The 23,526-nt window shown below is 37.4% G+C and overlaps 3 protein-coding genes across 3 annotated transcripts; 2 read left to right on the top strand and 1 right to left on the bottom strand.

Moving 5' to 3' along the window:
- Positions 1 to 6,167: 6,167 nt before the first annotated feature.
- Positions 6,168 to 6,647, top strand: LOC148581580 (uncharacterized). The gene has a single exon (XM_088502025.1). It carries the CDS (start codon positions 6,168 to 6,170, stop codon positions 6,645 to 6,647), a length of 480 nt encoding a protein of 159 aa, XP_088358151.1.
- An 8,178-nt stretch (positions 6,648 to 14,825) lies between these two features.
- On the top strand, positions 14,826 to 18,642 carry LOC107623084 (Myb/SANT-like DNA-binding domain protein). Its single transcript, XM_016325225.3, has 8 exons — positions 14,826 to 15,091; positions 15,188 to 15,673; positions 15,811 to 16,145; positions 16,252 to 16,396; positions 16,644 to 16,984; positions 17,050 to 17,200; positions 17,302 to 17,645; positions 17,836 to 18,642. The coding sequence occupies exons 2-8, from the start codon at positions 15,199 to 15,201 to the stop codon at positions 18,535 to 18,537; spliced, it is 2,493 nt and encodes an 830-aa protein (XP_016180711.1). The 5' UTR covers positions 14,826 to 15,091; positions 15,188 to 15,198; the 3' UTR covers positions 18,538 to 18,642.
- Positions 18,643 to 18,824: 182 nt separating this feature from the next.
- Positions 18,825 to 20,736, bottom strand: LOC107623085 (enhancer of rudimentary homolog). The gene is made up of 4 exons (XM_016325226.3): positions 20,533 to 20,736; positions 20,298 to 20,391; positions 19,977 to 20,097; positions 18,825 to 19,120 (listed from the first exon to the last, which is right to left on the bottom strand). The coding sequence occupies exons 1-4, from the start codon at positions 20,533 to 20,535 to the stop codon at positions 19,030 to 19,032; spliced, it is 309 nt and encodes a 102-aa protein (XP_016180712.1). The 5' UTR covers positions 20,536 to 20,736; the 3' UTR covers positions 18,825 to 19,029.
- Positions 20,737 to 23,526: the final 2,790 nt, after the last annotated feature.

The following is a 23,526-nucleotide window of genomic DNA, read 5'->3' as shown; positions in this document are numbered from 1 at the left end:
ATCTTCGTGTTACACCCAAATACAGAAAAATATTTTCTTTAATGTAGAAATTTTACATTACATTCAACTCAAACCATCAACGATGAACAACAATTTTCACAAACAAAAACAACATTATTCACCTATAGAATCATGAATTACTAACGAAAATATTAACTAGAATCGAACCACACCTCAGCCACTTGATTGGATTCAAAATAATTAATTTCGTTCTGGTTTAATTGACAATCTGAACTTGAATTATTCATTATCTTCAACAACGAGATAACTGATGATGGAGGTGAAGGAGAAAAAAGGAGAAAAAGAAATTCCAATGAAAAAAGAAGGAGGAAGAAGAGGAGGAGGAGGAGGAGAAGGTGGTGTTAGTAAGAGAGTAAAACAAGAAGAAACTTGAGAAAGTAAAACAAAAAGGAAAAGATGAATAAAAAAAAGAAGAAAATGGTGATGATGATGAAAAAAAAAAGAAGAAGAAGCAGCAAAAGATGAGGAGGAGGAAGAGGAAAAGTTTTAAATTATACAGAACTTATTAACATACATACACCAAAAATTTTTAAATAATACACCCAAATATCTTCATGTAACATCCAAATTTACTACAAATACAGAAAAATATTTCCTCTAATGCTACATTTTTTTCTTCTTCTTTTTTTCCTTATTTCTTTCTTTCTTTTAGTTGAATAAATGTAAGTTCATACTCTTCTAAGTAATTTTGTACCATTATATGTTTCTTCTTGTTCTTTATTTGATTTTTTTTTTATTTTATTCTTGTTAAAAGAGTAAAATAAGAAGAAACTTGAGAAGATAAAATAAGAAAAAAAAAGATGAATAAGAATAAAAAAGAAGATGATGATGATGATGATGGTGATGAAGAAAAAGAAGAAGAAGAAGCAGCAGAACATAAGGAGAAGGGAGAAGAAGAGTTTTGAATTATGCAGAATTTACCAGTACACATACACCGAAAATTATTAAAGAATACACCTAAATCTCTTCGTGTTACATCCAAATATCTTCGTGTTACACGCAAATTTGCTGCAAATACAGAAAAATATTTTCTTTAATATAGAACTTTTACATTACATTCAATTCAAACCATCAACGATGAAACATTATTCACTTACAAAATCATAAACTAATAACGAAAAAATTAACTTGAATCAAACCACACGTAAACTACTTGATTGGATTCAAAACAATAATTAATTTCGTTTTGGTTCAATTGACAATCTGAACTTGAACTATTCATTATCTTTAATAACGAGATAACTAATGATGGATGAGAAAGAGAAAAAGGAAGGAGGAGAAGAAGAAATTCCAATGAAAAAAGGAGGAGAAAGATGTGGTAGTATTGGTGACGACGATAACGAGAAAGAAAAATAACAAAGAAAAAGAAAAACGTGTAGTAACAATACGAAAAAAAATGTGTATGCGTGAATATAAATAACTTGCATAATTTGTATAGAAAAAATGTTTGTACGTGAAGAATAATTCTTATTTTGATACGATGACAAATTATTATGTATCAATAAAATGAAAACAGAAAGGAATAAACAAGTGACATATATATAGATTATATTATCAGTATGAATATTTATTTTTTACTTATTTTTTAAAAAATATATTATATAATTGAGTAATGTTACACATTCAAATTTTTTTGTTAACTAAGTCTAAATTAGTTTAATATTAAAAAAAATAATTACCATTATTTTAAATCTTATTATTTAATTTAGTTAAATTTAATTTATATAAAAATTTAATTGTATAGTATTATTCAAATATATAATAACCATTATAAAACTTAAAGCACGCCTTAAAATTAGGGCTTGTTTGGTTTAATTTTGAGAGAGAAATTTTTTTTGTATTATTTTTTTGTTTAAAATAAAATAACCATGAGTAGATTAACATCTGAGCTTAATGCTCAAGAAATAAAATATAACTACGAAAAAAAACTAGCCTAAAGAGAATAATTTGTTACGTTGTTAGAAGTCGTCTTTCAAAAATAAAAGTAAAAGTGTAATTGTGTTTTTCTAAAACACAAATTTTTTATTTTATGTTTAATAAATTAAAAAGAATATATATTTGTATTTGTAATTTTAAAAAATAAAAATAATTTTAAAATATTTAAGGTAAAAATTTTTAAAATTTAATTTATATTTATCAAAATTAAAAAATTTAATATAACTTATATATTAATTAATTTTTAAATTTAATTTTTATATTTATATTTATTATAAAATTTTTAAAATTATTTTATCGAACACAACTATTATTATTTGTGTTTATTGAAATAATTTTTAATTAATATAGATATTGCAATTTTTAAAAAGCTTAGCTTTTACAAATTATTTTTAAAAAAATAAAAATTTTACTAACCTAAATATGTAACTAGTTTTTTGAAAAATATAATACTAAAAATGTGTTATATTATTAGTTTTCAATGGTCATTGGAGTAACATTGTGTAGTGGATTAGTGGCTCCATATTATAGACTATTAGCTTATTAAATAAAGCACTACCTAATAGCTAGTAGCCGGGAGCTCTGGACGTCTTGCGTGAATGGTCTATAATGTAAAGCTACTAATTCACTACACAATGTTACTCTAATGACTATTGAAAACTAATAATATCACACATTTTTAGTATTATGTTTTTTGAAAAAGTAGTTACATATTTAGGTTAGTAAAACTTTTATTTTCTTAAAAATAATTTGTAAAAGCTAAATTTTTTAAAAATTGTAATATCTATATTAATTAAAAATTATTTCAATAAACACAAATAATAATACTTGTGCACGATAAAAAAATTTTAAAATTTTAAAAATTTTATAATAAACATAAATATAAGGATTAAATTTAAAAATTAATTAATATATAAGTTATATTAGATTTTTTAATTTTGATAAATATAAATTAAATTTTAAAAATTTTATTTTAGATATTTTTAAAAGTATTTTTATTTTTTAAAAATTACAAATACAAATATATATTTTAAATTTATTAAATACAAAATAAAAAATTTATATTTTTAAAAAACACAATTATACTTTTATTTTTATTTTTGAAAAACTTATTCTAGCAACGTAATAAATTATTCTCTTTAGGCTAGTTTTTTGTGTAGTTACATTTTATTTCTTGGACACTAACGTCGAATGTTAATCTACTTATAATTACTTTATTTTAATCAGAAAAATAATACAGAAAAATTTCGCTGTCGAAATTAAACAAAACAAAATTAAACAAAACAAGCCTTAATTTTAGGGCGTTTTAACTTTTGTAATGGGTATTATATATTTGAATAATACTACATAATAAAATTTTGTTACGAACCAAGTCTAACCAAATTGAATAAGTAATGTTACTCATAACTAATTTATGTTTTTTTTTTTTTGTTTTTCACGGTATTTCTCAGCCGGACAGGTCAAGAATTAATCCGTCGCGGTACTGAGCTCCATTTAAGGGTTTGCCGCTAGCCAATGGGTTGCTGCATGCACAAGGCGGGATTCAAACTTCCGACACTTGGGTAAGCGGACTAGTGAGCTAACTACTAAAGCAACCCAACTTGATTACTAATTTATGTTATTATTAGACCAACTTGATTAACAAACAAATTTAGATATGTAAGTTTTTTTTTTTGTAGTAAAAGTAACTGTTACGATGGGTAACCGGAGATTGATGGGCTGGACTCGTTAGGCTGGCCCAATCGTCTGAGGAGGGAAGCCTTCGCAGGGAATCGTGCTTCTGGGCCTCCGTCCGACTTGTGACTATGAGTGAATGGGGGTGGTACCTACAAAGACACTCCGATGCCTAAGTCAGCAAGGGTGTAAGCAGGTTTAGAGAGTATTGAGACTTAGAGATACCTAAGAGGTGTCAGTGTATTTATAGTGGTGAACCAATAACCACCGTTGAGGTAGCTCCACCTTTTAAGGTGGGTAACCGTCCCTTTATCTTAGGGAAGTTGAGATATGGCTCTTGAAAGTGGGTTGAGAGATTTTAGAGACAGTTATTTTAGTATTATCTGCCAGCTAATTCTCGTTCCCGACTTCTTTAGAGCAGGTCGTGGTGGGAACCGACTTCAAGGGGAAAGTTGGTGTGAAATAAGGACCAACTCCTTGGATTGGGCCTTTCTTTTTAGACTGGGCCTTAGCGTTGGTCCAGGGTATGAACAGTGCCCCTACTCGAGCCCAATTTCTTTTAAGAATTGGGGTCGAGTATTTTAACTCGGAATCGCAGCCGACTTGATAAGGAACCAACGTGATTTTTTAGAACTGACATGTTTTGAAAATTCTCAACAGTCGCGTCTAATCAAACGTCGCGTCCGTTAGGAATTTGCGTATTTATACGCGGGGATCAGTTACATTGGGAACGGCGCCTCTCCTTAAATGACGGCCTCCGTTTTTACTATTATGCCCCTAACATTTTTATAAATACTTTCCCTCTCTTTCCTTGCTTCGTTTTTGAAAATTTTCACACTTTCTCTCCTCTGTTCGAAAGAAGCTTTGTTCGAAGGGACTTCCTCTTTCTCTGCTCCTTCCCTTTTTCAAGCAAAGGTTAGTTTTTCTCTACTCTCTTTTTACGAAGTGCTTTTATTTGCATGTTCTTATTTTAGAGAGGAGAATTGGCTCGTAGGCTCTTAGTGACTCTTGTCTGATTCCAGGCCCCTTAGAGACCCTGTTTTTGATCCTTTTTTCTTTTTCCTTTGTAGGTTTCGCTATACCTTTTTAGGAAAGAATGTCTTCTATAGAAACCCTTACTCAATGGGTAGATGTCACTGTTCTGGGGGAGGAACCCTTTATAGATACTGACTTCATCACCAACCTTCGCACTCATCATAGAATTTGTACTTCTGATGAGGATCAGCCGAAGTATGAGTTGATTGTCCCGGGTCCAGAAGACCGGGTTTGCTTTGCGAGGGCTACTGAGGCAGCCCCTCATTTTTTCTATATGTATGAGAGCATGATTACCCGTTTGGGTATTTTTCTTCCTTTTTCTGATTTTGAAATAGCCGTTTTATGTCACTGCCGTGTTGCTCCTACCCAACTTCACCCTAATTCTTGAGGGTTTTCTGAAAATTTACCAATTTATCAGCCATGCTTTGGACTTTCTGACTTCTCTGAGAATTTTCTTTTTCCTCTTCCACATGACTAAGCCCTTCAGTGGGCAAAATAATAAACAACAGTGGGTGTCTTTCCAGGCTATACAAGGTCGGAGAGTCTTCACCCTTTTCGATGAATCCTTCCATGACTTCAAAACTTACTTTTTCAAAGTTCAAGCTGTAGAGGGTCACCACCCCTTTTTCCTGGATGAGAATTCTTCCCCTCGCTTTCCTTTGTACTGGCTAGAGGCCTCCCCTTGTGAAAAATATGGCTTGGATGACTTAGATGAAGTGGAGGCGGCCATTGTGGGGTTCCTTCGAGAAGTATGGGGGAGAACCCCCTACCTGGATACAAAAAAGTTTCTCCAGGAGACTCCGACTTTTGTCCAGGCAAAACTAGGTAGCTTTTTGTTTGTTTATCATATTTTCCAACTTGTTTTCTCCGACTTGTTTTACTGATTTTGGCTACCTAATTGTTTTTTTATAGAGATGGCGAAGAAGAATTTTAGGGAGTCTTACCAGAGAGTTCAGGAGGCCAAGGCGAGGTCCCGTGCCAAGGTCGGCGGCGCCAGGGCAGCTGGTTCTTCACTTCCTTCCCCTCCCCTCTCTTCTCGCAGTTTGGGGACCCCCACCCAACCTATTGTCATTTCTTCCCCAGCCTCTTCTCTGCCGTCCTCCCCTCCCCGATCTTCCCCTGAGCTTGAAAAGAAGAAGCGCAAGACTTTAGAGTCTAGCTCTTCTTTTGAAGGTGAGGCCAAGGTGGATGCGCCTCAGTTCGTTCGGAAGCATATCTATCCTCATACTCGTATAGGTATGGATGATGCTTCTGTTCGAAACCACCTTACCATTCTGGCTCAAGAGAGTATCAGGGCGGCAGGGGTGTGCACACAGTTCCTTGATATCTTTGAGAAGACTCCCCTTAGCTCTTTGGGTTCATCCTCGAAGGTTGAGGAGTTGGATGGGAGGCTTCGCTTATATCAAAGGCAGGAGAAGGTGCTGAGGGAGGAGATCGCCAAATTGAAGGAGGAGAGGAATGGCCTCTAGGAGAGGGAAAGGAAGTTGCAGGCCTAGTGTTCCATGGCAGAGGGCCTGAGGGAGAAGGCGCAGGAGAGCTATTCGAGTTTGTTCGAGGACCTTGTGGAGGTGAAGAAGGACTTGATGAGAGCTCGGGAGGCCTATACGGAGTTGGAGGACTCTATTGCTGACGGGGCTGAAGAGGCGTGGTGGATCTTTAAGGAACAGGTCGGAGTTCTTGCTCCCGACCTGGATCTCTCTCCTTTGGATCCGGACAAGATTGTGGTTGACGGGGCTATCGTTTCTCCTCTCTCTCCCCAATATGTCACCGAGTCTGATATAAAGACTCGGGGACAAAGGATAATGGAGTCCCCTCCCCGACCAAAAGATGCCCCAAGTTCTTCGAAGGCTTCTGGAACTTCCACTCCATCTCCTATGGATATTTCTCTCCCTGGTCCTGATGGTGCTCTGACTACTCTTCCTGACTCTGGCGGTGCTCTGACTACTCCTTCCAGCTCTGGTGGTGACGTCCTTCCTAACTGAAAAAGTGATTGTGGCTATATGGGGACCCGGCCTGTGGGTCTCCCCTTTTTTAAACTATTTATTTTTAAACTGTGGTGGTAGTTTACTGACACTTTCTTGGCCTTTTATGGCCGCTAACAAAAAATACACTTTTTTAGATAAGGGTTTTAAGTTACCTTTCTTTGTCTTATTGTGTGCATGTTTGTCTGTTTAGGTTTTGAAAAAGAACCTCTTTGATCTTTCCTTTTGAAAAAACCTTTTCCTTCACTGGCTGTCCTTTTTTCTAAGTTTTTCTTGAAATTTCTTATGGACTAGGGATAGCATTTGCCTTGGTGCTTTCACTAGGTTTTTCGATCTCTTTTTGGTATTCCTTATACTTAATTTTTTGATTTATTGAGTTCTTATGACTTAGGTTATTTTTGCGATGCATTTCTTTGTTTCTCGGTTTTTCCGACTTGTAAGTCAGATAATTTCCGAGTTTACCACGATCGACTTTTATAACCTCTTTACACCAACTTGTATCTCGTCGTTTTATCCTGACGACCATCTAGGTCGGTTCATGGGATTTTCACGCTTTGTCGAGCTTAAGTCGGCGTGTTTCGTAGAAAGAAAGAAAGCGAGAAGGAATTTATAAGAGATATTGTAAAAGATTTTTATTTATTTGCGAAGGTACTTTACTGCTACTAAGGGTTTTTGACTGTCTATTGTCCCTTATTCTCTACTGTGATGCCTCGTTAAAAACCCTCCTTTAGAAAAAACCCTTTTATTTTGGGAAAAATAATGAAGTTGGAAAAAGAGTACATCAGGGAGTAGAGTTCACTTTTAACTATAGTACCTTTTCATATTACAAGCATGCCATGACCTTGGTAACTCGGTGCCGTTTAAGTCGGTCACCTTATAATAACCTTTTCCTAAGACCTCACTAATTTTGTATGGTCCCTTCCAATTAGCAGCGAGCTTCCCTTCCCCAGATTTGTTGACTCCAATGTCGTTCCTGATTAAGACCAAGTCGTCTGGGGTGAAACTCCTTCGAATGACTTTTTTGTTGTATCTGGTGGTCATTCTTTGCTTCAATGCCGCTTCTCTTATCTGGGCTTGCTCTCGGACTTCGGGGAGCAATTCAAGTTCCTCTTTGTGCCCCTGTACATTTCCGACCTCATCATGGAAGATCACCCTTGGACTTTGCTCGTCGACTTCTACTGGTATCATGGCTTCCACGCCATAAACAAGTCGGAAAGGTGTTTCTCCTGTGGCAGATTGAGGCGTCGTTCGGTAAGCCCATAACACTTGTGGGAGCTCCTCAGCCCAAGCTCCTTTTGCGTCTTGTAGTCTTTTCTTTAATCCTGCCAGTATGACTTTGTTAGGTGCCTTGACTTGTCCATTTGCTTGTGGATGTTCCACCGAGGTGAACTGGTGTTTGATCTTCATACTGGCTACTAGGCTTCTAAAGGTAGAGTCGGCGAACTAGATTCCATTATCTGTGGTGATAGAATGAGGTATCTCATATCTTGTGATAATATTTTTGTAGAGGAACCTCTGACTTCTCTGAGCCATGATGGTGGCTAATGACTCTGCTTCTATCCACTTTGTTAAGTAGTCTATTCCCACGATTAAGTATTTGACTTGTCCTGGGGCCTGGGAAAAAGGTCCTAACAGATCCATCCCCCATTTTGCGAAGGGTCATGGAGAAGTTATACTGATGAGCTCCTCGGGGGGAGCCACGTGGAAATTTGCGTGCATCTGGCATGGCTGGCACTTCTTCACAAATTCTGTGGCATCCTTCTGCAAGGTTGGCCAATAGAATCTGGCTCGGATTACTTTTCTGGCTAGTGACCTGGCCCCGAGGTGGTTTCCGCAGATCCCATTATGAACCTCCTCTAGTACTTCAGTGGTCCTTGAGGTTGGTACGCACTTCAGCAATGGTGTTGATATTCCTCTTTTATAAAAGATATTTTTCACCAGAGTGTAGTATTGTGCTTCCCTCTGAATTTTCTTGGCCTCTTTTTCCTCTTTGGGGAGGATGTCGAATTTTAGGTATTCGACTAAGGGATTCATCCATCCGAGGTTTAGCCCGGTTACTTCAAGGACATCTTGTTTGTCCTCTGTTTTCACCACAGAGGGTTCTTGGAGAGTTTCCTGGATCAAGCTTCTATTATTTTCCCCTGGTTTGGTACTTGCTAACTTGGAGAGGGCGTCTGCTCTGTTATTAAGATCCCGAGTTATATGTCTGATTTCGGTTTCTGCAAAGTGCCCAAGGTGCTCCAGAGTTTTTTCCAAGTATCTCTTCATATTTGGATCTTTGGCCTGATACTCTCTATTTATTTGGGAGGTCACCACTTGAGAGTCACTAAATATCGTCACTTTTGTCACACCGACTGATGAACGGATTTTTGACGGTTTAGAAATTCACTAATAAAATCTCGTTGTAAAGTATAGTTTCTAAACCAAGCAATAATCCTTTCATACAAAAAGTTGTTTGTCACTAGTACAAACCCCTAAAATTTATAAACCGAAGTATTGGACCTCGGGTCGTTCTCCCTAGGAATTGTAATGAAGTGTCTTGTTATCGGTTGTGAGTTATATTTGGGGTTTTTAGGATTTTTAGACAAGAATTATAAATGGCAAGAAAAGTAAACTAACAACTATAAAAGGCCCTTGGTAAGGTGTGAGAACTAGAAGTCCTATGCTAGTTATCCTTCTCAATTGTGATGAGAATTGTTCATTGCTACCACTTAGTTAACCCTTACTAAATAAAGGAAAGTCAAGTGGATGAATTGACTTGAGCCACAAGTTCTAGCCAACTCCCAAGGAAAGACTAGCTTTAGTGCATTCCAAACCAATTAGCAACCTCTCCAATTATCAATCAACAAAGGAATTAGATAACTCAAGTGTCACTAATTACTCTACCTAGGCCAAGAGGAACAAAATCTACACTAAAACTAAAAGAGACATTTCAACAAACACATAAAGTGCAATAGAAGTAAACATTATTAAATGCAAGAATTAAAGGAATCTACAACTATAAAAACAAGAGATCAACAATAGAAAAGCAAAGAAGACACATTTATTATGAATTACCTCTTATTGAATTGGAAGAATGTAGAAGGAACAATACTAGATCTACAACAAAATACAAGAACAACATAAAGGAAATTGCAATAAAAGAATGGAAGAAGAATCAATGTAACTACAAGGAATTGAGATGTAGAAGTAGAAGAACATGAATCTAAATCTAGATCTAAGAACTAAACCTAATCCTAATCCTAATTCTAGAGAGAAGTGAGAGCTTCTCTCTCTAAAATTCTAAACTAAAAGTGATTATTGGTTAAAAGTGATGATGATCCCCCTTCCCCTTAATCCTTCATCCTTTTATTTCTTTTCCTTAGCAATTTGACGCCAAAAATGGGTTCAGAAAACCTCTCAAATCGCCAGGCACGTGTTGCATTAATGAGGTCATGTGCCATCATCGGCGCGTGCGCGCATGGTACGCGTGCGCGTCCTTGGCCTGTTTCGCAATGTGCGCGCGAGCGCCTTGTGCGCGTGCGCGTGCATGGCTCTGATTTTGCTTCTTTGACTTTTAATGCTTCTCTCCACTTGTATGCTTCCTTCCTTGCTTCCTTTGATCCATGCCTAGCCTATTTCATCCTGAGATTACTAACAAACACATCAAGGCATCTTATGGAATCAAAGAGGAAATAGAATTCATCAAAATAAGGCTTAAAAAGCATGTTTTTACACTTAATCACAAATACGGGAGAGATAACAAAATCATGCTAATTCCTAGGCTAAATGTGACAAAAGGTTATCAAGATGCTCTAAATTCAATACAAAACAAACCGTCAAATTGGGGTTTGTCACCGACCTCTTCTGCCAGCTTTAAGCCTGCAATCAGGGCTTCATATTCTGCCTGATTATTAGAAGCTGGGAATTCAAACTTAAGGAAAACCTCTATTTGTGTTCCCCCTTCATTAACCAGTATTATGCCTGCACCGCTTCCTGTCTTGTTTGAGGATCCATCTACGTATAGTTCCCATGTAGTTGGCTTTTCCTCTCGGTCTCCCGCATATTCCGCTATGAAGTCGGTGAGGCATTAGGCTTTAATTGCCATCCGAGTTTCGTACTTCAAGTCAAACTCGGAGAGTTCTATTGCCCACTAAACCATTCTCCCTGCAACATCCGTCTTTTGGAGGATTTGCTTCATGGGTTGGTTCGTTTGGACTCTTATTGTGTGGGCTTGGAAGTAAGGTCGTAACCTCCATGAGGCTGTTACTAAGGAGTAGGCAAACTTCTCTAGTTTGTGGTACCTTAGTTCAGGGCCTTGTAGAACTTTGCTGGTGAAGTACACTGGATGCTGCCCGACCTCATCCTCTCGTATCAGGGCTGATGATACAGCTTTGTCTGCTACAGACAAGTATAGAACGAGCTCTTCCCCCACTAGAGGTCGGGTCAGGATTGGAGGTTGGCTCAAGAACCTTTTGAACTCCTGGAATGCTTCTTCGCATTCTGGAGTCCAGTCAAACTGATATCCCTTTCTTAGTAGCGAGAACAGTGGAAGGGATCTTAATGCTGATCCTGCCAAAAACTTGGAGAGGGCTGCAAGTTGACCATTCAATTGTTGAACCTCTCTTAAGCAAGTCGGGCTTTTCATTTTCAGGATGGCTTTGCATTTATCGGGATTTGCTTCAATCCCCCTTTGCGTCAGCATAAGCCCCAGGAATTTTCCAGCCTCCACCGCGAAGGTACACTTTGCTGGATTTAGCCTCATCCCATGCAACCTTATGGTGTTGAAGACTTGCGAGAGGTCTTTCAAGAGGTCGGTTTCTTCCCTGATTTTTACTAGCATGTCGTCTACGTAGACTTCCATTAAGTTCCTGAGGTGGGGAGTGAACACCTTATTCATCAGCCTTTGATATGTCGCCCCGGCATTTTTTAATCCAAATGGCATGACCACATAGCAGTAGTTTTCTCAAGGCGTGATGAAGGATATTTTTTCCTGATCCGACTTGTACATCGGGATCTGGTTGTATCCCGAGTAGGCATCCATAAACGACAAGAATTGATACCCCGAGCTAGAGTCCACTAGAGTATCAATGCTTGGAAGTGGATAGGGGTCTTTGGGACATACCTTATTCAGGTCAGTATAGTTGACACACATCCTCCATTTGCCGTTTTGCTTCTTGACTAGCACTATGTTTGCTAGCCATGTTGGATATTTAACTTCTCTGATGAAGCCGACTTCCAGGAGTGCTTGTACCTGCTCTTCCACCGCTTGAGCTTGTTCCGGGCCGAGCTTGTGCCTATGCTGCTGTACAGGTTGTGACCCCGGATATACTAAGAGTCTGTGGGACATGAGCTCGGGGTCTATCCCTGGCATGTCGGAAGCTTTCCAGGCAAAGAGGTCAGAATTATCTCTTAGGAGTTTTTTCAACCTTTGCTTTAGGTTTTCCTCCAAGTTGGCTCCTATGTTGGTATTTTTTCCTTTATCTTCGCCGATCTGTACTTCTTCAGTTTTTCCACCTGGTTGTGGCCGCAGCTCTTCTTTAGCTCTCGCGCCGCCGAGATCTATGGTGTGTACTTCCTTGCCTTTTTCTCTCAGGTTCAGGCTTTCATTGTAGCATTTTCTTACCAATTTCTGGTCTCCCCGTACCGTAGCTATCCCCGCATATGTCGAGAATTTTATGCAAAGGTGAGGGGTAGATACCACTGCTCCGAGTTGATTTAGGGTAGTTCTGCCAATCAAGGCATTATATGTTGACCCTACGTCGATAACTATTAAGTCTATGCTCAGAGTTTTGGATTTTTCCCCTTTTCCAAAGGTTGTGTGGAGGGGAAGGAATCCTAGTGGTTTTATTGGCGTGTCGCCTAGTCCATACAGGGTATCGGGGTAAGCCCTCAACTCTTTTTCATCCAACCCTAGTTTGTTGAACGCGGGATTGAAAAGGATGTCTGCTGAGCTCCCTTAGTCTACTAAAGTTCTGTGGAGATGGGCATTTGCCAGGATCATGGTTATCACCACTGGATCATCGTGTCTAGGAATTACTCCTTGCCCATCTTCTTTTATAAATAAGATGGTTGGGAGGTCGGCTGCTTCATTCCCGACCTGATAAACTCGCTTGAGGTGTCTCTTGCGAGATGACTTGGTGAGTCCTCCTCCCGCAAATCCTCCCGAGATCATATGTATGTGTCTCTCGGGAGTTTGTGGTGGCGGGTCTCTTCTATCCCCGTCATCTCGCTTTCTTTTCCCATGATTGTCTGACCTTTCCATGAGATATCTATCAAGTCGGCCTTCTCTGGCCAACCTTTCTATCACATTTTTGAGGTCGTAGCAATTATTTGTTGAGTGGCCATACATCTTATGGTACTCACAGTAATCACTACGGTTTCCTCCCTTTTTATTCTTGATGGGTCTAGGAGGTGGCAGTCTTTCAGTATTGCAGATTTCTCTGTATACATCCACTATGGAAACTTTTAGAGGAGTATACGAGTGATATCTCATTGGTCTGTCGAGACTGACTTCCTCTTTTTTCTTGGACTCCCTTTCTTTCTCTTTTATCGAGTGGGGGTGCCCAGGTCGCCAACTCGACTCCCGTAGTCTGGCATTCTCCTCCATGTTGATGTACTTTTCTGCTCTTTCTTGTACATCACTCAAAGAGGTGGGGTGCCTTTTTGATATGGACTGCGAGAAGGGACATTCTCTAAGTCCGTTTACTAGTCCCATGATGACTGCCTCAGTGGGCAGGTCTTGAATCTCCAAGCACGCTTTGTTGAACCTTTCCATGTAATCACGTAGAGGTTCTCCGACCTCCTGTTTTACTCTCAGGAGGCTCGGCGTGTGCTTTACTTTGTCCTTCTGGATGGAGAACCTCATTAAGAATTTTCTCGAGAGGTCCTCAAAGCTGGTAATCGACCTTGGGGGGAGGCTATCGAACCACTTCATCGCCGCTTCTGACAGGGTGGTCGGGAAAGCTTTGCAGCGAGTGGCATCAGAAGCATCAGCCAGGTACATCCGACTTTTCTTCGGGTCTGTGGTTCCGTCATAGAGGTTCATATCGGGGCTTTTGAAGTTTCTTGGAACTTTCGCCCTCATTGTGTCCTCACTGAACGGATCCTCTCCTCCCAGGTGCGACTCTTCTCGGTCGCCACGGGAATTCCGACTTCTAAGGGAAGATTCTAGCTTCAAGAGTTTTTCTTCTAACTCTTTTTGTTGCTCTATCTCTTCCCTGAAATTTTGCTCTACCTCTCGTTGTCGCTCTAATTCCTGTTCCAACTGTTCCAAACGACCTTGGTGACCATGGACCAACCCCATTAGTTCGGCCGTATGGGGTGGCCCTTCCTTTCCCGATTCGCGTCCATCCGAGGAGTTTACCTTTGGGTTTTTTAACCCAGATGTGCCTTCTCTATGCTGGTCGTTGGCCCCTGGTGAAGGGTCAGGTCTGCGTCATTATTTTCAGTGTCCAGATTTTCCTGTTCGGAATCAGACGCTGTATTGCCATTCTCTGGAGAATTGTCCGCCATTACTGGTTGATCTCTCGGGTCCCCGGCAACGGCACCAATGTTACGATGAGTAACTGGAGATTGATGGGCTGGACTCGTTAGGCTGGCCCAATCGTCTGAGGAGAGAAGCCTTCGCAGGAAATTGCGCTTTTGGGCCTCCGTCCGACTTGTGAGTATGAGTGAATGGGGGGTGGTACCTGTAAAGACACTCAGATGCCTAAGTCAGCAAGGGTGTAAGCAGGTTTAAAGAGTATTGGGACTTAGAGATACCTGAGAGGTGTCAGTATATTTATAGTGGTGAACCAATAACCACCGTTGAGGTAGCTCCACCTTTTAAGATGGGTAACCGTCCTTTTATCTTAGGAAAGTTGAGATATGACTCCTGAAAGTGGGTTGAGAAATTTTAGGGGCAGTTATTTTAGTGTTATCTGCCAGCTAATTCTCGTTCCCGACTTCTTTAGAGCAGGTCGTAGTGGGAACCGACTTCAAGGAGAAAGTTGGTGTGAAATAAGGACCAACTCCTTGGATTGGGCATTTTTTTTAGACCTAAGCCTTAGCATTGGGTTATGATATGAACAGTAACATTATTCTTTTAATTTTTAATTTTTTATTTTATTGATATTATATTTATAGCTGGCCCATATACGGGCTCTCTGCAATAAAATATGAAAGTATTTATTAAATAGTCCATGAATTGTTCCGGTCCGAGCCTAAAATGCCAAACAAACAGGTACACGAGGGTTTTGCTCCTTATTCCGGAATTAGGGTTGCAGTGTTACCAAACGCGCACCAATTTCACGAAACTGTTGAGCTCACCACTCTAGCGCCACCGTTAATAGCTTCAATCTTTCTATCACACTAAGACCACTTCTAGCTTTACTAAGCCTTTAACCTTCAAAGCTCTGATCTTTTTCCAATTCCAATGACTTAGTTCTTGCCGGCATTTGTCTCTTTCTTCTCTTTTTTTGAAGGTGATTTTTTTAACATTTTGTGATAGTATGAACTATGAATTTTCTTTCTTGACAGTGTCATTAACGCAGAAAAACTTTTGTGTTTTCTTTTGTAAGGATTGAACGTGATGGGTAGCCAAGTTGCTTCAACCAATGATCGTTCAAGGATGCATTGGACCCCATCAATGGAACGTTATTTTATTGATGTTATGTTGGAGCATGTGCAAAGAGGGAATAGAGTTGGATACACCTTCAACAAGCATGCTTGGAGTGACATGCTGGCAAGGTTCAATGCCAAATTCGGTTCCCAATGTGACAAGGATGTGTTGAAGTCTCGGTATTCTAGTTTGTGGAAGCAGTTCCATGATGTCAAGAACATTCTTTGTCATGCTGGTTTTTCATGGGATGCTGCAAGGCAAATGGTGGTGGCTGATGATGTTTCTTGGGATGAATACCTCGAGACTCAAACTGATGCAAGATGTTACAGGACAAAACCAGTGCTGAATTTCGATGATTTGTGTGTGATATATAGTCATACAAGTGCTGATGGAAGGTATAGTTTATCAAGCCATGATGCATGTGTTAATTCTGAAGTTCAAAGAGGTGAGTTACTGTTACTTTAACTATCTTCTTTTTTTTCCTTCTATGCTTGTTTAGAAATATTATTATACATAATACATTGCTGTTAAAAATAACTTAGAATTTAGAATCAGTGATGTGTTATGCAACTTGTATATTAGGTGATGGAATGGGAAGCAATGCTGTATTGAATAGTGGTCTGAGAACAGATTGGAGTGCTTCAATGGACCAGTATTTTATAGAGCTTTTGCTTGATCAACTGAGCAGGGGCAACATAATCAATCATCAGTTCAGTAAAAAGGCTTGGACAGATATGCTTGACATGTTTAAGGCTAAATTTGGCTCTCACTTTTGTAAGAGGATTTTGAAGAATCGACTGAAGAAACTGTTGAAGTATTACTGTGACATAACAAACCTTTTAAAACAAGGATTTTTATGGGATGATCAACAACGAATGATTGCTGCTGATGAAAGTGTCTGGGATGCTTATGTCAAGGTATATTATCGAGGGAGATTCGGGTGTGATAGGGGTTGGGGTGAGGAGGAGTATGAGCTCATATACATGTTTCCTGTGCCTGACTGACTAAAAAAAATTCTTGTAGGCACATCCACATGCACGAACATATAGATTGAAAATTTTGCCAAACTATCGTGATTTAGAATTAATATTCAGAAATGTATCTGATGATGAGATCAGTAATTTGCATCAGGAACAAAGTCATGACGTGACATCAGGAAAAAAGGCTGGTGAGTTGCAACTTAGAGGTTTCTATCATTTGGATTTATGTTTTATGGAAAACTAGCAATATGGTCCATAATTCAATAACCCCATGGCATTTAGACACAGGGACTTTATTTACATTTATCCCATTTATGACATTGAATAATGAAAATTAATAATTATAAGACGTCTTATATTTTATAGTTTATATTTGACGCCTTAAGATAATTGGAGAACCGAGTTGTTACGCCAATGATGTGTTTCTTTCTGAAGGTGAAGGAAAAGGATGCCGCAATCCTAGTGGATCTGATCGTACTAGAACATATTGGACACCACCAATGGATCAATGCCTTATTGACTTGTTATTAAAGCAGGTGAAAAGTGGAAACAGGCTTGGGCAGACATTCATTACCCAGGCTTGGAATGACATGATTACCTCATTCAATGCACAATTCAAATCTCAATGTGACAAAGAAGTTCTGAAGAATCGTTACAAACATTTGAGGAAACAGTTTAATGATGTGAACAATCTTCTTCAGCAGAGTGGGTTCTCATGGGATGATAAGAGAGAAATAGTTGCTGCACAGGATCATGTTTGGCATGCTTATATAAAGGTGACCTATTTTGCACATTGATCAGCTGTCTCGGTTGTTCCTTGGTTAACAAAAAATTGCTGCAGGTACATCCTGAAGCTCGATCACTAAGAGTTAAAACTTTGCCAGGCTATCGCAAACTGTGTGTTATATTTGGAGAGGAATGCTCTGGTACAAGATATATCCAGTTATCGCGCAATGCAGACCCCAGTTGTGAAATGCCAATGTCGATAGCAGGTATTGACCGGTGATTATAGTGTGTTCGTATTTATCTTGTCATGTCTTACATTCACAACATTACCAATATTCATATTCTTAAGAACATTTATGATATAAAGGTGAACAGAAAAATAGCACTCTTCATGGTGTTTGTGGTGCTGCTTCTACAATAGATTGGACGGAATCAAAGGAATGCTGTTTTATTGACCTTATGATTGAGCAAGTAAATAGAAGAAATATGATTGGAAACTTGTTCAATGAGCAAGCTTGGACTCATATGACTGAAGCATTTTGCGCTAAATTCGGACATCAGTATGACAAGCAGTTTCTAGTGGATCAATATCTCTGCTTGATGAAACTACATGATGACATTGGCGATCTTCTCAGTCATGGTGGATTTGCATGGGATGAAACCCTACAAATTATAGTTGCCGAAAATGATACATGGGATGCATACATTAAGGTGGTGTCCTCTCCATTGACATTGTTTTTTGTTTGGTATAATGATTTTTAGTTGCCTTTATTGTTACCCTCAGTTAGTGCTAATAATCCATTTTCTTTATTTGATGTGCTTATTTTCGTTTGCAGAATAATTTGTAACTTACTAATTAACGATCTTATGACTGCAAATTGTTCCTGAAAACTATTTGCAGGATCACCCAGATGCCATCTCATATAGAAACAGGATTTTGTATCTTTACAATGATCTGCGCAAGGTATTTGGAAACATTGCGTCAGATGCGAGAGTGAGTTCTCAGGAGCAACTTCACCTGATGGATGCAAATGACATTGCCATTGAAATGGATATGGATGGAAACTTGGTTGTGAGTGACAACACTGAAATATTAAGTCAAGATAGAAGAGTTTCAAATGATGAAATGGATATGGTTGGAATATCAGGGAATTTGAATGTGACTAGTAACAATGGAATATCAAACCAAGATACAGAAAGGCCAAGGGAAATGGATATAAATGGAAGATCTGGAGATTTGGTTGTGACTGGAAAAAGAAACAAAATGGATACAAATGGATCGTGTCGAAAACCACAGCATGTTAAGAAAAGGCCGAGGGCAAAGGCAATGGACTCTAGACCTCCCAAGAAGAACATGAGAGTAAAAGAAGCATTGTCTGAGATGGCAAGTGCTGTGAAGTCATTGATGAACAACAAAGAGAGAAACGACTATAATTCCCCATTGGAGAATGCTTTGAGTGAACTTCAAGCTATGCCTGACATCGATGACGAGCTGGTAATGGATGCATGTGATCTATTGGAGGATGAGAGAATGGCCAAGATATTTCTAGCCTTGGATATCTCTTTGAGGAAGAAGTGGTTGCTTAGAAAGCTTCGTCAGTAACTCTGGCTGCTTGACTTTAACTCTCTATATAATATATTCAAGCGTAAGCTTAGCCTGTCAGGAATTATTTAATAGCGCTCTTTGATTATTCAATTAGATTGAACATTTTCATGTCCATATATATATAGCGCTCCTGCAAACCCCTCATAGTAAGAAAAAAGCGTTGAGTTCAATTATCCTTGATGAAGGCTTGAATTAATAAAAGTTGGGAAATATCTATTATTTGACCAATTAATTGGTGTCGTTGCATGCATGAACAAAATGTTGGGGATAACAAAAATGGAAAATTGGTTAATAACTTAACATTGACTAAAATGCAACCAAAAAGTATAGGTTATCTGATATTTGTGATTTAAGTATACAACTTCACCAGCACCAACTATTGAAGGTAGCTTGGTTCTGCACTTCTTGATATCTTTACAATAGTCGCTTTAAACAAAAAAAAAGAAAGAAAAAAGGATATCACATATCAGTAATCAATGTGCAAATTTATCAATGTGCAAATTTCTTCAAATGTCGCAATGTTCTTTGCTTAATCCACTGTCGATCATGTGGCATGTAAGCGTGAATGGAATGATCATAGCTGCGAGCAAAAACCAAACAGTCGTAGTAGTCACCAGAAAAGCAACGAGTACACAGAGAAAAGTAGAAAACCGAACAAACAAAACAATTGCTCAACTATAAACGTTACATTACGCTACACTATTTCTAAATTTTCCCTGAAGAGGGTCATGTTAGATAAGAAGCAGAATATGAGAATATAATACAACAACGCATGGTTTATTTTAGTTCATAACATCCTCTTTTCTCCAATTAAGATTCTATAAATGGTTTTGGAGCGCAAAAAGAAACGAAAACAACAACAAAACATTGTTCTACTAGATGGGAATGCCTATATGGATCATAGTTCATAGACAACAACACAATAGTGCCCTATCATAAAAACTTAAAATCAAATTAAAAAAAAAAAAAAGCAGCAGCAGCAGTAATAAGCAAGGTACTCAATTTGTTAAGGACTAGTAGTTGGTATAAATTGTCATTTATGACTCACGATCTTAGTTTTGACTAGCTTGATTAGTAGAGAAAACAACAATGCAGAACTCTACATCAGTCAATACTCAATAGAAAAAACAATGAGAAGGTCATGTGAAAATTTTCACGAGAGGATCCATTTTCCTTCCCATGCAAGATCAAAGCTAGGTGAAAATGAGCAAGTTACTAGTCAGTAGTTTGTGAAGATTACAAAGCACCGGTATATACTTCCTTCAATGTTTTCATTTTTTTGTTGCCACTCAGCAGATTATACTTTAATTTATACAAGTATAAAGCACAAAATGCAATAAATTATACATATATTATACTAAGAAATATGTGAGTATCAAAGCACTATATATGCATGCACATGATTTTAACAGAAGAAAAAAGAGGGAGAGATATACACAAGAGCACTCATGTCTGCAAGACCATCCATAAAGTTGTAGAGATCTGCAATATCATAAGAGAAATTTCGAATAGCTGGATTTAACTCCTTCAGTTTCCTCTCATACAATGCACATATACCTGTTGATTGATGAAGCACAATATTAATATCCAAATTCTCTACTTCACTGCACCAAATCCGTACAAGGCTTAACAAAGTCATATTATCCCCTATTTTCAAATTTCAATCATGATTATACAAGGATTTGATCCTCCTCAAACCCTAAATTCCCTGGAGATTACGTGGAACATAGTCGAAAAAGAAAGAAGAAAAAATATACCATCCATGGCCTGAGTGACTGATTCGAAATCCATGAAAGTTCGGGTTGCTCTGTTGTGAGAGCTCTGAATTAGAATGATGGTGTGGCGATTTGACTGCAGAATGCGAAAAGAACAGAAAGGTATAGGTTAAGAGAGAATGAACATGCAGAGTTTGAAAAACCTAATAAAACAGAGGATATGACAAATGAAATTCTGATAGGATCGTAACATAGACATAAATAATAAGTCTCTCACCATGTTTAACAGAAACAACAAGAACAGCAACAACGCGAATATCGCAGGAAGAAGAAAAAGAAGAGAGGCCGGGGTCGTTGCAGAAACGCAAGGTACCTCAACAGCAAGTTCACACAATCACACTTCATCGCCCACTCTACTACTGCCACGTCACCACTCACCACTGGCCCCGCTTCATATTTTCTTTTCTTTTTCTCCTTAATTAAATTTTCATCGGAAAAGGAAAAGTTATCATGAAATGCTTCAATAAAATGTTTTTGATTTTTCATTATCAATCCGACAGTTTAACGACTAATATGTTAAAATATTAAATTTTATTTAAAATTTTATCGTTGGCTAATAAATTACTGTATACATAAGACAGAATTTTTTATCTCCAACGCTTGTTTAAACAGGCTAATGAGCTAACCATTAAACCAACTCAACTTGGTTATATTTTTATTAAATTTATTAAAAATATATACATCACACACATTAAAAATTGTGTGATTTTTTTATTAAAAAATAACAGAATAAAACCCCACTTCGATCCCTAATCATTTATGAAAAGGACCTAGCGTCTCTTAACCATTATAAAATAACAACACAACTCTTATCCATTCACTCCATGTGATCAAAAGGACTTTCTTGTAGGTTTTCGGGTAAATAGTAATCGAAAAAGCCTACATGTACTAGTCACTCTTATACGTGGATTTACTATAGTTGATAGTACAAAAAAATATTTACATAATCATAAAAAACGTTGCCATTTTAATTCTAGTTCTTAAAAAGAGTAAACCCAAATGTTAATGTGAACCATAGATATCAAACCCTACCTTTAATGATGAACATGAAAGAGCATTCATCAGGTTCAATCTGTCGTCCATGGAAAGAAAAGTTGGTGAGCTCTTCAAGTAACAACTCTGACAATGTTGGCATAGTGGGGAAGAAGTTCACACACCCAACCTGCAATTGTGGAGTTTATGCAATTCTTTTTGAATCCAAGACATCAAATAATCCAAATAGGTTGTTCTTTGGTTGCTGTTATTTCAAGGTACATTAGTATTCACTCTATCTTATAATTTTTTCTGTAATTAGGTTCATTAAAAAATAATTATTCATAATTATAGGTTCCTTCAACACATTGCAAATATTTTAAGTAACTGGATGAGCTCATAACTGAATCTAACTATATGGTGGTGGAAGTGCAGAAGATGGAAGTTCATGGTAGATTAAAAGAGTTGGAGGACAAAATTGATGAAATGAAGATTAAACTATATGATAGAGTTAAAAAAAAAGATATACAAGACAAAATGGATGTATCATCATGCCATTTTTCATTGCTATTCTTTTTGGATTCTTTTTTACTGCACTTCAACCTAATAGAATGTAAAATATTGTAACTTTTTTGGGTATTAATGTTATAAGTTAGATGCACATTAAATATGGTGACTAAGATGTAAAGATTGTTGAAATTTGATAATGGAAAGATTGTTGTGAGTTAAATTATAAGTAAGAATGTGATTTATGGTCTTTTAGAATTTATCACTGTTTTGAGTTGAAGTGACAATTTCTCAGTGTTTTGTTATTTGAAGTATGTTTTCATATAATTTTATTGAATAAAAAATAAACCAAATTCAATAAGCAATGAAAATATTTAGCTTGAAACACAAATATTTAATATATAGAAAGTTACAAACTATTTACGGTATGTAATAACATCTCACAAAGACAACACCTACATGTCAATACATATTATCCCGTGATAACTAAACAACACAGATAATCTAAAGTGTTCATGTATTAGAAGTTCCAAAATACTTAACCAATACTATTCATAGTTTGCATTCAGATATAAGTTACAAAAAACTATCCAATTACTGTAAATACTAACACTAGCCTAATTATTATACCTTTGATTGTCTTTCCTTCTTCTTCTTTGGTTGCCAATTGGATCCCTTGAGGCTCCCTTACATGTCTTATAATAGTGACCTTTTTTCGCATTTGCTACATGTCACCTCGAAGGTCTTCTTCTCTTTATTCCCTGTTAACTGTTAATTGGCTCTCAAACACAGGATCAACAATACTTCTCTTCCTAGGACGACCGGGGGGGGGGACTATAAGAGACATGCCGAATAGCGGCGGTTTATTTATGAATTTGCAGCGGTTTTAAATCGCCGCGAAACAAAATTCCAGCGGTTTCACAAGCGTTGTCTACTAGGGTTGGTGATTTGATTTTGCGACAGTTTCAATGAACCATTGGCACAACCACCGCAAATCAGGTTGACAATTTTGCGGCGGTTGCAGAACCGCCACTATTTTTTCAATGGATTAAAAAAACTGCGGCGGTTTTAAAACCGCCACAAATTTATGTTGGTTTTTTAAAAAAATTGCAACGATTTCGAACCGCCGCAATTTCATACACGAGATAAAAAAAAGGACCAACTACAATAGTTATAGCATTTTCATTACTATAACCTATTTTCTTTACATTATATTTATTAAATTTGAGATATTAACATAAAAAACACTAAATAAATAATATTAAATTTGTGGATAATTCCAAAACGTAACTAAAAAAAAACATTATTTTGTAAATTATTTATTCAAAAGATATTGAATAATACAAAATTACTATATTAAAAAAATTCTATTAGCTGGATCAAAGCTTTTAGTTGTTGCTTTGATCAAATTTAGTAAAGCTTTTAGTTGATGCAGCACCAGGAGCACTTATACTGACACCAAGGTCTCTATTAATTGTTGGTCCTCGACTAGACCTGCAAATTGTTTCCATCAATCATCCAATGATACAAAGCCAAAAGAACTAGTTTAATTAAAAAGAAAGGTATAAGAAGTCATTCAATTAGAAAATTTTCGGATTAAATATATCAAATGTATTCAATTTTCTCAAATGGAGATTCAACAACTGGACCATGATTCGTCAGAACAAGCTGTGTCCAAACAAAGAAAAATTAAAGAAATTCCTTTTGGTAAGATACTAGTTATCCATGATAA

This window comes from Arachis ipaensis, chromosome B10, assembly GCF_059453495.1.
Source record: "Arachis ipaensis isolate K30076 ecotype BB chromosome B10, ASM5945349v1, whole genome shotgun sequence".
Taxonomy (NCBI): domain Eukaryota; kingdom Viridiplantae; phylum Streptophyta; class Magnoliopsida; order Fabales; family Fabaceae; genus Arachis; species Arachis ipaensis.
The sequence above is the reverse complement of the archived record's forward strand: the minus strand, read 5'-3'. Positions and strand labels throughout refer to the sequence as shown.